The following is a 16,132-nucleotide window of genomic DNA, read 5'->3' as shown; positions in this document are numbered from 1 at the left end:
TTTTTTTTTTTAACTCTTCAAATGTATTTAATGCCAAAGTTACACTGTGTTGTTGTGCTTTAAAAAGGCATCATGCATTACAGAAATATGATTCTGCTACACAAAAGAGTGTCCGTGAAAAGCTCGTGAAATGTTTACTCTCCTTGCAGAAAGAGGAACATCTGGACTTTTTAAAGTAAGTCTGAGTCACGTACAAAGTTTAAAATACCAGTTTTAATCTTGATATAGAAGCGTGTGGTTTTTAGTTCTGTTTTGAAGGTGTGACAGTTGGTGTTTGCTGAGAAACTAACGCTCAGTTGTGATGAGAAGTCTTATTTATTAATAGTTTGAACTCACACAGTGTGTCTGCAGCATCTTCTCAGGCTGCTGCAGTTCATCAGTGCTGGAAGAAGTATTCAGGTCCTTTACTTATGTAAAAGTAGCAACACAACGTGTATCTACTTCACGACAGGTAAAAATCCTACATTCAAAACATTGCTTTAGTAAAAACATGAGTATTAACAGTTAAATTTACTTAACATATCAAACAGCAACAGTTTAGAAAAGATTCCCTGTTAGTGTTTTATGATGGGTTTGGATTAATATTACTGTTCTATCAATGTGCATTTTTAATGCTGCTGTTATTTAAAGTTAAACTAATTTGTACCACTTGACTGTTCAGCAATTTAACGTACAGTTATGCGTTATATTCTATATAGTCATCATGTGTTTGTAGTACTGCTGTCCTGTGAGAACCACTCATCTCTAAAAACAACAATCCGAGAAAAACATCCCTGTTTTCAGTTTTGTGACGATGTGTTTTTTTTTTTAAATAGTTTATTTAGAAGTAGGAACATATAATCCTTCACTTTTTCTGAAAAGTTCCAATTCGATTCACCAAAATTTGGAGAGACATGGTTTTCACTGGACAAGAAGGATATGAAAAATTGTAATCTTAAAAGTAACTTGTAACTAAAGCTGTCAAACCTCTGAGATGTGGTCGAATAGAAGTATGAAGCTTCACAACAGGAAATACTAAAGTAAAAGTACAAGTATCTCAAATTTGTACTTAAGTATTTGAGTAAATGTACTTGGTTACATTCCACCACCGTCTTTTATCAAATGCAAGTGACTTTGATCATCAGAGTTTATCCCAGCATGCACTGCATAACAGGCAGGAAAAGAACAGCATCAACACGCAGACAAACTGACTCACCTGCAGACACATGTGAATGTAACCCTTGCTGTTGCAGCACGTAATCTTTTACTAAAGGGTAATCTATGATGCTAACCCTGGCACTACTATCTATGTAACATCAGTATCTGAGGTTCTTTAACAGTTCAGGCCAAGCTTTTTTCAGGTTACCTTGGTTACAGTTCACTTCATTTCAATTACTCGGTTGGGTAAGGAAATTGGTGGTAGCAACTCTATACAAGAGCAATGAGACCTCCAGCCCACAAAGCACACACACAACCAATGATTCAATGATGAGGGAATATATTTACAGAATTATTTAAACCATTTCACTTGAACAATACCTTTAAATCTCACATTAACTCAACTTCAGCTCTTAACAACAAAATGAATTCCACTGAACTCAAATAACTGTGTAACAAAAATTGGATAAACAACCATTGAATTGCATATTATGACAAATAATCACTCAAATCAGGTATAAACCTCTGAACTCTGTTAAACCCAAAATAATTCAGTTGTTGGATCTTAATAGTCTGTTTTAGTCCTTTACAGTTGTCAGTCAAAGTAGGTCTCATTTATATCTTTGGAAGTTCCTTAACGTTCAACAGTTCACCATTAGTCTCTTCCAACGGATTTCTGGTTGTTTGTTTGAATCCAAAACAACTCTGAGATCTCAGAAAACAAAGTGCCAATAAAATTGGATCCTTTATATTTCTCGGTGAAGATCCAGACAGGATAGCAGATGAAGCAGCTCGTAGTCACTTGATGAATCCCTAAAAAAAAAAAAAACAGCCTGCACACAAGTGTGCAGAACATCATCATATAGTCCGAGTTTCCTCTTTTTCCATCACATTAGATTTACACAAAACTTTCACAACTTTAAACACTTGTGACTAAATTATCTCATTTTGCCTCAATTTCAAGCAATACACTTGGCAATCAACATACTTTTACAACATATGCAGTAACTTTAACAAAAATTCAACACACACACACACACACACACACACACACACACACACACAGTTATGTGCTTCATTCACAACATCCAAAATGTTGTTATCCTGGCTGGTTTTGCTTCGCTATGTTCCTCAAAGTAAATTACTCCCAATTCTCTGACACAAACTTAGTTAACAAGATAACCTCAGGTAGCAACTCACCTGGATAATCCACTTCATTGAAGAAACGCCCGACGGAGTTCGTCCCGGTGAGAACTTCTCCCTCGACAGCTCCGCTGCAGCTCAGCATGTAACTCACTTACAATACTGTTAAATTCACTCGATATCTCTTGGGAATCTCAAAATATCTGACTTTGCTCCAAATCTTGTCTGCCTCCTGCACCTGTCTTAGCTGCGGGGTCTCCGGTAGGTGAGTGCGTGGTTCAGAGAGTGGGAGGGGGGGCTAAGGGCTCTGCTACGTTCAGACCACCAGCTGGTTTGGTGAGACGTTTAGGGAACGTCTGTAAATTGGGAGACTGAACGTTACCTGGGTTACGTGATCATGGGAGAACACGTCACCTCGACGGTGAAGAGTTTCCATCACCCTCAAATCCAGGACCCCCGGTGTACAGTGACCACTGATCCTTTTTGATGACCAGGAAGAAAAACTAGCGCAAAACAGGTTTTGACTTGATCAGCATTTTAGGTAACAGCACTGAAAAATATATTCAAACATGAAATCCCTCTTTGTAAAACACACAATATGTGCTTGGCTGATAAATTGAACTTCCTGTTGTAATCTGGAGATTTGTTGGAGCTGATGTCGACGGTGTGATTGATTAATGAGGTCCAAACGTGGTGAACATACTGAGACCAGATCTGTTCCTGCCTAATACTGATTGAACTTGTTATATCATCCTGAAGAATGCAGTTCATCCTGACTTTATCAAAACTTACTGACATTTTAAATGAGAAGTTTTTGAGAGACTAGAAAAAAAACAAGAAAACAGAAATATTGTTGTTCAGTTTAACATTTTTATTCAACATAACAGGATAAAAACATGCATGCTCTCCTAAATAGATATCTAACATTATCTGCTGCCTCAACGTGTGAAGACTTATTTACATCAGAATACAAATGTTGAAGAAAACAGCTTTGGTAGCATTTTGTTGAGAAGTAATGCAGCGCCCTCTGTTGGCCAATCACCGGCAACAGTGTTAAAAATTACACAAGAAACAAATATTTTCTAATATCTAAATTAATACATAATATCTGTTTTTGTTTTTATTTTTTTCAAATACGTACACAAAATACCTTAAACAAACAGCTGTTAAAAGTAGCACACTTTAATTTTACTTCTATGTTTTGGTTTTTACAAAAATATTAAATGTGATATTTCAAGAAATCTTTATATTTTGAAATTATTAAACCAGTTGGCATTATCTTACATAAGATTAATCTTTGCAGACTATCAAGTTATCTTCTGAAGTTTGACTCAAACAGACAAAGCTTTCTGTTCACAGATCCAATTGTTCCTGTTGTTACATTTCACTGATTTCCATCCTTGAGTTTGGTGAGAAATTGCACAGTGACCATCAGTCGGGTTTTCTATCCAGGAGCTGAGGAAACAAAAACATCAGTTGTATCCAGAGTCAAGATTTTATCATTCAAAGTGTTTAGAAATGTGTCTCTTACCTGTCAGCCAGATCACTTCCATCGACCCACTTCCATTTTCTACCATCAGCTTTCAGTCCAATCCAGTACCCTTCGTTTCCTGGACGGTGATAGCTGTTATCACTGACATTTTTCTGAGGACAACAGAGGAAAATGGATCAGAGATATTTACTTACTTTAATAAACTCACTGTGACCAACAGACTCAGCGTGTGTTCAGATCTTCAGAAAATACATTTTCATTTTCAATATGCTGTCATTACCTTTTCTTCTGCATTATCTACAACCACCAAATCAGAACTCCTTATTGTGCAGTTTTCTCGAGCTTCTTCCCAGGTTTTCCGATCGGTGGAAGTCTTGTAGTCCAAAACCACATAGCAACTGGACTGGAACAGAATCCAGCCCGGCTGACAAGATTTACACTGTCTTCCTGAAATAACAGAGATCAACTAATAATCAACTTTACTGTCTCGTTATATCAAGATGCAACATATTTGTAACTAATGGGATCCCAACATACCGCCATCTTTTCTGGGACAGTAGGCATCAATGCTCCACTGAGCTCGACTGATGTTGAGCTCATTCCCCTTTGTCGTCATGTCGTTTATTTGATTTGTAAGGTTTCTCTTCTCCATCTCCAGCTCCTGGTTTTGCATCGTGAGGTTCATCTTTTCTGCCGTGAGATTTATGACATTGCTCTCTAAGACAGCAAAGGCTCGTGTCAGGTTGTCAAACTGGACTTTCAGATTGGTGTAGTCCTCCCTTAAATTGTTGTTGAGGTTTGTCAGGTTGCGATTCATTTCCAGAAGAGTATTTTCGTTGTTTTCCTGACTTAATGTAGCAACCGTAAAATGAAAAGTAGCTTCTTATGGGAAAGTAAGCAGTTTTTGTATTGTTCATTTTGCTTTTGTTATTTCATCACAGATCAAAGCTGCTTCCTGTCTGTTGTACTTCAGGTTTGCCAGCCTTTTGGGAGCTATAAGCTAAGATTGTGTTTTTTCTATTTCAGAGAACAACAAAAAAGCCGCAAAAAGACCAACACTCACAATGTGTTAAGCCATCTTTCAATATTTCCCAGCTTCCCCCATTGATTCACACAAAATTCGCTCAAAACAGTTTAACAATGTAGTTTTAAGTAAAAATGACTGAAACAACATTCAATGGTAAATATTTTGTGGACTTTTTTTTTTTTTAGCCAATGATTTCGTGTTCTAAACTTTTCCCTGTTACCAAGAAACCCAACAGCAGGTGTAGATTTATTATTTGGCCTGATGTTTCCCAACATGGTGAATTACATGGCTATTATTAAGGCAAAATGTGCAATAATTGGTTACACAGTACTGAAAATATATATTGTATAAAAAAAAACCTGTGTTATACTATCTTCATACATTTGACCATGAATTATTGTGTCCAGTAATTCACTTTGTTCTTGACAGATTTAGAAAACTAAAAGCAGAAACTTATGGTATGTAAAACAATCTGATATCACATGACGGTAACAGAAGAAATATTATTCTATAAGGGTCTGCCTTGTGTCTAAGTTCGTGCATGGACTGTCTGTTTTACATACTTACTGTAGACACAGATTGATATGATGCCCAACAGCAAAATGACACAGAAAGTCACCAAGCAACAAGCCAAGAGCCGATAGTGGCGACGTCGTCCGTCTGCTTTCTTGTCTGGCAGGAATCGGATAGACAAACATATAAATACGTGGCTTTAGAAGTCGGAGTTCATGAAATAACGTGGGTAACCAAAGTTACAGTCTTTTTCAGTCCAACATTTCCTCTTTACCTTGCCATCGCCAAAGAAGGTATTTTAAACTTAGTAAGTTAGAAACAGGAAGTATAAAAACTTTTAAATCAGACTGTGAAAACCTCAAATTAACTTAAATTCAACATGAGATTGCATTTGTACACAAAACAATGTTTTGCAATGAAACACATGAGAAAGGAAACGCTTCATGACCATTATGTATTATTAATGTTCACGTGGGACACTTAAAGGAAAGATTTACAATTTCTCAAATGTTTTAGAGATAAATTCTTTCAGACATTGTGCTACAGATGAACCAGGTTGTAGGCAGAAGTGGACATAGCCTCCATTCCTATGAGGCCAACCCAGTAATATCGACTAATATAACGCTGTAATGTATTTAAGCATCTCATTGTTTGTTTATTTTTTGCTAAGTAATCTGTCCTTCAGATATGATAAGAATTGATAGATGTTGAAAATATAGTCATCAGTTGTCATTCAATTAAAGGTGATAATCTTAAAAATATATATTTATAAGAACATTTGTAAAACTCTTAAATCATGTTTCAATCGCATTTTGGGTTTCCGGTCGATAAGGGTTCACTAAAGTTTACAGATTGTGACCCGTCCAAACACATATTTTGGAGCTTGCCTGACTGAATGTTTACCAAATCAACTACTATACAATCATATATTTTTGACTTTTCTTAAATGATTTCTGCTGATTTAAATAAACCAATTTATTACAAACAACAATTATTCCACAACATGGCGGTCAGTCAGAAGTTTTACACGTGTTGGTTTGTGTGTTTGTTTGTTTGTTTGATATCACAAAGCCGATATCAGCACCAAATGTTCTCAGACTCACCTGTGTTTTGTTTTTGTGTTCTTTTACAACTTACCATTTGTGTCTGGACTTTGTTCGGTTGAGTTCTTTTTCTCCTTCACTTCATCGTACACAGTTTCCTCTTCGTTTTTAGCTGAAAGGTTAAAAGTTTAAATAGTGTACAGTGGTTAAATATTAACAGTTCACTATAATCAACAATGAGATAAAAAAAAAAAAAAAAAAAAAAAGAACAATGACAAACTGCTTGGTTAAGTTAGCTAAATATGTAACCTGATCCGACACCAGTACAATAAATTAATATTTAATATGAGGAGGGTCACATAAACAAAGACTCTGTTCTGAAGCCAAAGTCTGAGAATATCTTTTCTAGTCGCTCTGTACTTTTAAAAGTTGACTTACCTTCCGGTCGGGATCGGTTCTTATTTTTGAATACAATTGAAGCGTAGTTAACGTCCTCCGCCATCGCGACAACCTTTCTGTTGAGTCTATCTGACTTGTAGTCAAAGAAGTACCACTGTAATTGAGCCACAGAGACTCACAAGAAGAGAAGTGGTTGTTTCCTCTGTTGAGGTGAATCTGTCTCTCACGGCATTGAAATATATCAACTTCTGCTTTTCTTGAGAAAATCATTTGTATGCACGACAGTCCGGATGTCAACTTCAACCCAACACTGTGTTCCTGTTCCATAATCAGCTTGATATAAAATATATTATTACAATGAGTATATAACATGGTATAACAAGATTACTAAGATGTAACAAGGACTTTGGATGTTTTCTTGGTTTTGTGTAAAACACCAATAACCAATTGAATTTACCCATCTGCTGTTGTGTTTTTTTTTTTGTTTTCTCTGCATCATTACTCACATGGTCTCACACCTTTACTGCAGATTGCTCCGGTCTGAACTCTTCTTTTGTGGCCGTCGATGCACGTATAAATGTTCCTGTAATACTGAGTATAGCATTGTTAAGAGATACACTCACCTCACCCCAACACGTGGAGGCAGATGGCCGCCCACCTCGACAGAGAAGAGCTTCCATCACCCTCAAATCCAGGACCCCCGGTGTACAGTGACCACTGATCCTTTTTGCTGACCAGGAAGAACAATTAGTGCAAAACAGGTTTTGACTTGATCAGCATTTTAGGCAACAGCACTGAAAAAGATATACAAGCATGAAATCCCTCTTTGTAAAACACACAATACTGTATGTGCTGAGCTGATAAATTGAACTTCCTGTTGTAATCTGGAGATTTGTTGGAGCTGATGTCGACGGTGTGATTGATTAATGAGGTCCAAACGTGGTGAACATACTGGGACCAGATCTGTTCCTGCCTCATACTGATTGAACTTGTTATATCATCCTGAAGAATGCAGTTCATCCTGACTTCATCAAAACTTCCTGATATTTTTAATGAGACTGTTTTGAGATTCGAAAAAAAAACAAAGAAAACAGAAATATTGTTGTTCAGTTTAACATTTTTAAACAACATAACGGGATAAAAACACACATTTTCTTCTAAATAGATATCTAACATTATCTGCTGCCTCAACGTGTGAAGACTTATTTACATTAGAATACAAATGTTGAAGAAAACAGCTTTGGAAGCATTTTGTTGAGAAGTAGTTTTTTGTTGGCCAATCAGCAGCAAGAGTTTAAAACATTATACAGGAAACAAATATTTTCTAATATCTATTCATACGTTAGATCTGTGTTTGTTTTTTTTCCAAATATGGACAAAAAGTACGCAAGTTGAGCCTCTATTTCAAAACTTGTGGTCAGTTGTTGTGAGGGGAAGTTTTCTAATTTGTCCTTTTCCATCTAAAAATATACAGTTTCTTTGTTTGATCTAATCAGAACTCGATCAGTAATATGATTGTGTACATGTTGTTTTTCTGACCAATGATGATTGAATAAATGTCTGAATTCAGGTAAGCTGACCAGCCTGGATGGACTGCCATTTAAAATTCAGACACAGAACACATCCACACGCTGATCTTCAACGACACCGATCAAACACAAATGTTTAAATATCTGCAGCAAATTAGTCCGTATTTATAGAATCACTCCCAATGTGCTCAGCAGCCTGGAAAAATCATGGTAATAAATGTAAAGATGAAAAGGATTTTTTTTTTACTCTTCAAATGTAATTGCTGCCAAAGTTACACTGTGTTGTTGTGCTTTAAAAAGGCATCATGCATTACAGAAATATGATTCTGCTACACAAAAGAGTGTCGGTGAAAAGCGTGAGAAATGTTTACTCCCCTTGCAGATAGAGGAACGTCTGGACTTTTAAAAGTAAGTCTGAGTTGTGTAGCAAGTTTAAAATACCAGTTTTAATCTTGATAGAGAAGCATGTGGTTTTTAGTTCTGTTTTGAAGGTGTGACAGTTGGTGTTTGCTGAGAAACTAATGCTCAGTTGTGATGAGAAGTCTTATTTATAAATGGTTTGAACTCACGCAGTGTGTCTGCAGTATTTTCTCAGGCTGCTGCAGTTCATCAGTGCTGGAAGAAGTATTCAGGTCCTTTACTTAAAGATGCTGTAAAGTAGAAATGAAAATGAGTTTTAAGTTCATCACACCACAGAAGTATGGGTTGTTAACTACCCATCCAAATTTGAATGAAAAAAACACCGACAAGTATATTAAAGTAGGCTTTGAAATCGTGAGAAAATCATCAGTCTTCTCTGCTCTGAGACTGGGGGGGCGTGTCCTGAAGGAGCTGAAGCTCCGCCCACTCACTGGGAGGTGTTCAGTGTCCTGTAGGACAGTCCTGTGGCTGCAGTTCTTTTCCCCACTAAGCAGTCCATCTGACATCCAACCTCTCGGAGACTTTATGCATGATGTCCCACTGGTACTCTGTCTCTCTGCTGGATGGAGCAGCCTGCTTTGGGAAAACACAATAGAATCAGAATTTATTTGTCCAATGAGTGAAACATACAGATGCATATAAATGAAGCTTGTCCCCCTGAGCTGTAACACAGGAGTCAAACTGGACACCAGAGACAGAAGACAGTGAGTTTCCCACTACTTCTAACGCACCTGCATTACAATAGTGGAGATAATAAGAATGGAGGAGTTGATTTAGTTCTGTAACGACTGTAACATGAACAACGCTGCATTACATCACACGTTAATTCATGACATCACATGTTAATTCATGACATCACGTTAATTCAAACTTTGAACCTGCTCAGGTTGAGACGAAAGTCTTTCTCTTTCACTGATGTCCCTCCTCCTCCTCCTCCTCCTCTTCTCTGCAGCCTCCTCCACATGTAGTTGGGCTCATTTACCCCGATCGGTACCGGTACATGTAACCGAGAGGGTCGCTGATTGTAACGTTACACCGGAGTACAAAATCAACAACCCTCATTAATCGGGAGGACTAGATCTCCTCTGGTCCATGTTTACCATCACCCCGACATGTAAAATACAGAGTTACATATATTATAGTTCCTTATCGGAGCTATATTGACATGCCTAAAAAATTCTGCTGTTTTCGGAGCATTTTCCTCTGAACTCTGCTACGAACTCAATAGAAGCTAATTAGCACATTAGCTCCCATTTCATGAAAATAAAGTTATTCTACACCGAGTAAAATCACGTTAGCGGTTTGCACCGAGGACTAAATGTAGCAGAGTCACTGTGGAAAAGTTATCTGGTATAATTATAACAAGCACACAGAACTTCCGCTGAGTGGTGGACTGCTGGCGGCGGCGGACGGTGCCGGTGCGACCGGAGGACGAACGGCCGGGAGGGTGAAGCTCGGTTCGGCTCCGAGCTGCAGGAGAAGCCGTGTGTCCGTGAACTGCATCCGTCTCCGGTCCAAGTTGAAACTGTCCTCTGTGAAACGGTCCCTGGAGAGGCGGCTGTTGGTGTCGATCCTAACGTCTCCTTTAGCGAGGCTCTTCACGAAATCAATCCGCCTCTTTTTCCTTTCTTCATCAGGAGGGAATTTAAACGGCGATGCGGCGCTGCTTTGGAGGTTCTTGCTTCCAGGAAAGATTCACTTGCGGGTGGAGGGAGACGTCCTGTAGCAGCCAGCTGATGGACAATAACAATCTGACTACGGCAGAGTGGGATGACCTCTTATGCAAATGAGCTCCAGGCTTTTATAGCCTTTCACCGTGAGAGGAGGAGCCATGCAGAAGGTTATATAAACCGTCTGTGCGGTAGATCGGTGACGTACTGAAGCGACCTTTTAGCCCCGCCTAAAAAAACCTGAGCTGAAGACGGATGAGAAACTGTTTAAAGGTCGAACTTACAGCAACTTTAACTCAAATAACTGTAAGAAAAATTGGATAAACAACCATTGAATTGCATATTATGACAAATAATCACTCAAATCAGGTATAAACCTCTGAACTCTGTTAAACCCAAAATAATTCAGTTGTTAGATCTTAATAGTCTGTTTTAGTCCTTTACAGTTGTCAGTCAAAGTAGGTCTCATTTATATCTTTGGAAGTTCCTTAACGTTCAACAGTTCACCATTAGTCTCTTCCAACGGATTTCCGGTTGTTTGTTTGAATCCAAAACAACTCTGAGATCTCGGAAAACAAAGTGCCAATAAAATTGGATCCTTTATATTTCTCGGTGAAGATCCAGACAGGATAGCAGATGAAGCAGCTCGTAGTCACTTGATGAATCCCTAAAAAAAAAAAACAGCCTGTACACAAGTGTGCAGAACATCATCATATAGTCAGAGTTTCCTCTTTTTCCATCACCTTAGATTTACACAAAACATTCACGACTTTAAACACTTGTGACTAAATTATCTCGTTTTACCTCAATTTCAAACAATACACTTGGCAATCAACATACTTTTACAACATATACAGTAACTTTAACAAAAATTCAACACACACACACAAACACACACACACACACACACACACACACACACACACACACACACACACAGCTATGTGCTTCATTCACATCATACAAAATGTTGTTATCCTGGCTGGTTTTGCTTCGCTATGTTCCTCAAAGTAAATTACTCCCAATTCTCTGACACAAACTTAGTTAACAAGATAACCTCAGGTAGCAACTCACCTGGATAATCCACTTCATTGAAGAAACGCCCGACGGAGTTCGTCCCGGTGAGAACTTCTCCCTCGACAGCTCCGCTGCAGCTCAGCATGTAACTCACTTACAATACTGTTAAATTCACTCGATATCTCTTGGGAATCTCAAAATATCTGACTTTGCTCCAAATCTTGTCTGCCTCCTGCACCTGTCTTAGCTGCGGGGTCTCCGGTAGGTGAGTGCGTGGTTCAGAGAGTGGGAGGGGGGGCTAAGGGCTCTGCTACGTTCAGACCACCAGCTGGTTTGGTGAGACGTTTAGGGAACGTCTGTAAATTGGGAGACTGAATGTTACCTGGGTTACGTGAGCAGCGGAGAACACGTGACCTCGACAGAGAAGAGCTTCCATCACCCTCAAATCCAGGACCCCCGGTGTACAGTGACCACTGATCCTTTTTATGACCAGGAAGAAAAATTAGTGCAAAACAGGTTTTGACTTGATCAGCATTTTAGGTAACAGCACTGAAAAAGATATTCAAACATGAAATCCCTCTTTGTAAAACACACAATATGTGCTTGGCTGATAAATTGAATTTCCTGTTGTAATCTGGAGATTTGTTGGATCTGATGTCGACGGTGTGATTGATCAATGAGGTCCAAACGTGGTGAACATACTGAGACCAGATCTGTTCCTGCCTCATACTGATTGAACTTGTTATATCATCCTGAAGAATGCAGTTCATCCTGACTTCATCAAAACTTACTGACATTTTTAATGAGAAGGTTTTGAGAGATTAGAAAAAACAAGAAAACAGAAATATTGTTGTTCAGTTTAACATTTTTATTCAACATAACAGGATAAAAACATGCATTTTCCTCTAAACAGATATCTAACATTATCTGCTGCCTCAACCTGTGAAGACTTATTTACATCAGAATACAAATGTTGAAGAAAACAGCTTTGGAAGCATTTTGTTGAGAAGTAATGCAGCGCCCTCTGTTGGCCAATCAGCTGCAACAGTGTTAAAAATTACACAGGAAACACATACTTTCTAATATCTAAATTAACACATTATATCTGTGTTTGTTTTTATTTTTTCCAAATATGTACACAAAGTACCTTAAAACAAACAGCTGTTATTAGTAGCACACTTTAACTTTATTTCTATGTTTTGGTTTTTACAAAAATATTAAATGTGATATTACTAGAAATCTTCATATTTTGACATTATTAAGCCAGTTGGCAATATCTTACATAAGATTAATCTTTGCAGACTATCAAGTTACCTTCTGAAGTTTGACTCAAACAGACAAAGACTTCTGTTCACAGATCCAATTGTTCCTGTTGTTACAGTTCACTGATTTCCATCCTTGAGTTTGGCGAGAAATTGCACAGTGACCATCAGTCGCCTTTTCTATCCAGAAGCTGAGGAATCAAAAACATCAGTTGGATCCACAGTCAAGATTTTATCATTCAAAGTGTTTAGAAATGTGTCTCTTACCTGTCAGCCAGATCACTTCCATTGACCCACTTCCATTTTCCATCTTCAACTTTCAGTCCAATCCAGTACCCTTCGTTTCCTGAACTTTTCCAGCTCTTATCACTGACATTTTTCTGAGGACAACAGAGGAAAAGGGATCCGAGATATTTACTTACTTTAATAAACTCACTGTGACCAACAGACTCATCATGTGTTCAGATCTTCAGAAAATAGATTTTCATTTTCAATATGCTGTCATTACCTTTTCTTCTGCATTATCTACAACCACCAAATCAGAACTCCTTATTTTGCAGAGTTCGCGAGCTTCTTCCCAGGTTTTCCGATCGGTAGAAGTCTGGTAGTCCAAAAACACATAGCAACTGGACTGGAACAGAATCCAGCCCGGCTGACAAGAGTTACAATGTCGTGCTGAAATAACAGAGATCAACTAATAATCAACTTTACTGTCTCGTTATATCAAGATTCAGTATGTTTGTAACTAATGGGATCCCAACATACCACCATCTTTTCTGGGACAGTAGGCATCAATGCTCCACTGAGCTCGACTGATGTTGAGCTCATTCCCCTTTGCCTCCATGTCCTTTATTTGATTTGTAAGGTTTCTCTTCTCCATCTCCAGCTCCTGGATTTTCATCGTTTCTGCAGTGAGATTTGTGACCTTGCTCTCTAAGACAGCATTGGCTCGTGTCAGGTTGGTGTTGTCCTCCCTTAAATTGTTGTTGAGGTTTGTCAGGTTGCGATTCATTTCCAGAAGAGTCGTTTTGCTGGTTTCTTGACTAACAACTGAAAAAATGAAAATTAGCTTCTAAAGGGAGAGTAAGAAGTTTTGATATCGTTCATTTTGCTTTTGTTATTTCATCACAGATCAAAGCTGCTTCCTGTCTGTTGTACTTCAGGTCTGCCAGCCTTTTGGGAGCTATAAGCTAAGATGGCATTTTTTCTATTTCTTTGAACAACAAAAAACCCAAAAAAAGACCAACACTCACAATGTGTTAAGCCATCTTTCAATATTTCACAGCTTCCTCCATTGGTTCATACAAAATTCACTCAAAAAAGCTTAATGTAGTTTTAAGTAAAAATATATTAAACAAAACTTAATGGTAAATATGTTGTAGATTTTTTTTTTTTTTTTCAGCCAATGACTTCGTTTTCTAAACTTTTCACTGTTACCAAGAAACCCAACAGCAGGTGTAGATTTATTATTTGGCCTGATGTTTCCCAACATGGTGAATTACATGGCTATTATTAAGGCAAAATGTGCAATAATTGGTTACACAGTACTGAAAATATATATTATATAAAAAAAAAACTGTGTTATACTATCTTCATACATTTGACCATGAATTATTGTGTCGAGTAATTCACTTTGTTCTTGACAGATTTAGAAAACTAAAAGCAGAAACTTATGGTATGTAAAACAATCTGATATCACATGATGGTAACAGAAGAAATATTATTCTATAAGGGTCTGCCTTGTGTCTAAGTTCGTGCATGGACTGTCTGTTTTACATACTTACTGTAGACACAGATTGCTATGATGCCCAACAGCAAAATGACACAGAAAGTCGCCAAGCAACAAGCCAAGAGCCGATAGTGGCGACGTCGTCCGTCTGCTTTCTTGTCTGGCAGGAATCGGATAGACAAACATATAAATACGTGGCTTTAGAAGTCGGAGTTCATGAAATAACGTGGGTAACCAAAGTTACAGTCTTTTTCAGTCCAACATTTCCTCTTTACCTTGCCATCGCCAAAGAAGGTATTTTAAACTTAGTAAGTTAGAAACAGGAAGTATAACAACTTTTAAATCAGACTGTGAAAACCTCAAATTAACTTAAATTCAACATGAGATTGCATTTTTACACAAAACAATGTTTTGCAATGAAAAACATGAGAAAGGAAACGCTTCATGGCCATTATGTATTATTAATGTTCATGTGGGACACTAAAAGGAAAGATTTACAATTTCTAAAATGTTTGATATCAATTCTTTCAGACATTGTGCTACAGATGAACCAGGTTGTAGGCAGAAGTGGACATAGCCTCCATTCCTATGAGGCCAACCCAGTAATATTGACTAATATAACGCTGTAATGCATTTAAGCGTCTCATTGTTTGTTTATTTTTTGCATAGTAATCTGTCCTTCAGATATGATAAGAATTGATAGATGTTGAAAATATAGTCATCAGTTGTCATTCAATTAAAGGTGATAATCTTAAAAATATATATTTATAGGAACATTTATAAAACTCTTAAATCATGTTTCAATCGCATTTTGGGTTTCCGGTCGATAAGGGTTCACTAAAGTTTACAGATTGTGACCCGTCCAAACACATATTTTGGAGCTTGCCTGACTGAATGTTTACCAAATCAACTACTACACAATCATACATTTTTGACTTTTCTTAAATGATTTCTGCTGATTTAAATAAACCAATTTATTACAAACAACAATTATTCCACAACGTGGCGGTCAGTCAGAAGTTTTTCATGTGTTTGTTTGTTTGTTTGATTTCACAAAGCCGATATCAGCACCAAATGTTCTCAGATTCACCTGTTTTGTTTTTGTGTTCTTTTACAACTTACCATTTGTGTCTGGACTTTGTTCGGTTGAGTTCTTTTTCACCTTCACTTCATCGTACACAGTTTCCTCTTTGTTTTTAGCTGAAAGGTTAAAAGTTTAAATAGTGTACAGTGGTTAAATATTAACAGTTCACTATAATCAACAATGAGATAAAAAAAAAAAAAACAAGAACAATGACAAACTGCTTGGTTTAGTTAGCTAAATATGTACCCTGCTCCTACACCAGTACAATAAATTAATATTTAATATGAGGAGGGTCACATAAACAAAGACTCTGTTCTAAAGCCAAAGTCTGAGAATATCTTTTCTAGCCGCTCTGTACTTTTAAAAGTTGACTTACCTTCCGGTCGGGATCGGTTCTTATTTTTGAATACAACTGAAGCATAGTTAACGTCCTCCGCCATCACTACAACCTTTCTGTTGACTCTATCCGACTTGTAGTCAAAGAAGTACCACTGTAATTGAGCCACAGAGACTCACAAGAAGAGAAGTGGTTGTTTCCTCTGTTGAGGCGAATCTGTCTCTAACGGCTTTGAAATATATCAACTTCTGCTTTTCCAGAGAAAATCATTTGTATGCACGACAGTCCGGATGTAAACTTCAAGCCAACACTGTGTTCCTGTTCCATAAT

General features: G+C 37.6%; 1 protein-coding gene and 2 long non-coding RNA genes across 3 annotated transcripts; all 3 read right to left on the bottom strand.

Moving 5' to 3' along the window:
- Positions 1–1,460: 1,460 nt before the first annotated feature.
- Positions 1,461–2,622, bottom strand: LOC138213771 (uncharacterized). The gene is made up of 2 exons (XR_011179566.1): positions 2,338–2,622; positions 1,461–1,950 (listed from the first exon to the last, which is right to left on the bottom strand). It is a non-coding gene; the product is annotated as an uncharacterized lncRNA (long non-coding RNA).
- Positions 2,623–3,293: 671 nt separating this feature from the next.
- LOC138213786 (C-type lectin domain family 12 member B-like) lies at positions 3,294–15,905 on the bottom strand. The gene is made up of 7 exons (XM_069175040.1): positions 15,842–15,905; positions 15,504–15,581; positions 14,437–14,541; positions 13,418–13,702; positions 4,053–4,219; positions 3,812–3,924; positions 3,294–3,735 (listed from the first exon to the last, which is right to left on the bottom strand). Exons 1-7 carry the CDS (start codon positions 15,903–15,905, stop codon positions 3,612–3,614), a joined length of 936 nt encoding a protein of 311 aa, XP_069031141.1. The 3' UTR covers positions 3,294–3,611.
- LOC138213773 (uncharacterized) lies at positions 5,387–6,941 on the bottom strand. The gene is made up of 3 exons (XR_011179567.1): positions 6,794–6,941; positions 6,450–6,527; positions 5,387–5,471 (listed from the first exon to the last, which is right to left on the bottom strand). It is a non-coding gene; the product is annotated as an uncharacterized lncRNA (long non-coding RNA).
- Positions 15,906–16,132: the final 227 nt, after the last annotated feature.

This window comes from Embiotoca jacksoni, unplaced genomic scaffold (assembly GCF_022577435.1).
Source record: "Embiotoca jacksoni isolate LCO1_2020_lvr unplaced genomic scaffold, fEmbJac1.0.p SCAF_63, whole genome shotgun sequence".
In the NCBI taxonomy this organism is placed as follows: Eukaryota; Metazoa; Chordata; class Actinopteri; family Embiotocidae; genus Embiotoca; species Embiotoca jacksoni.
Note: the sequence above shows the minus strand (reverse complement) of the source record. Positions and strands in the feature narration are given on the sequence as shown.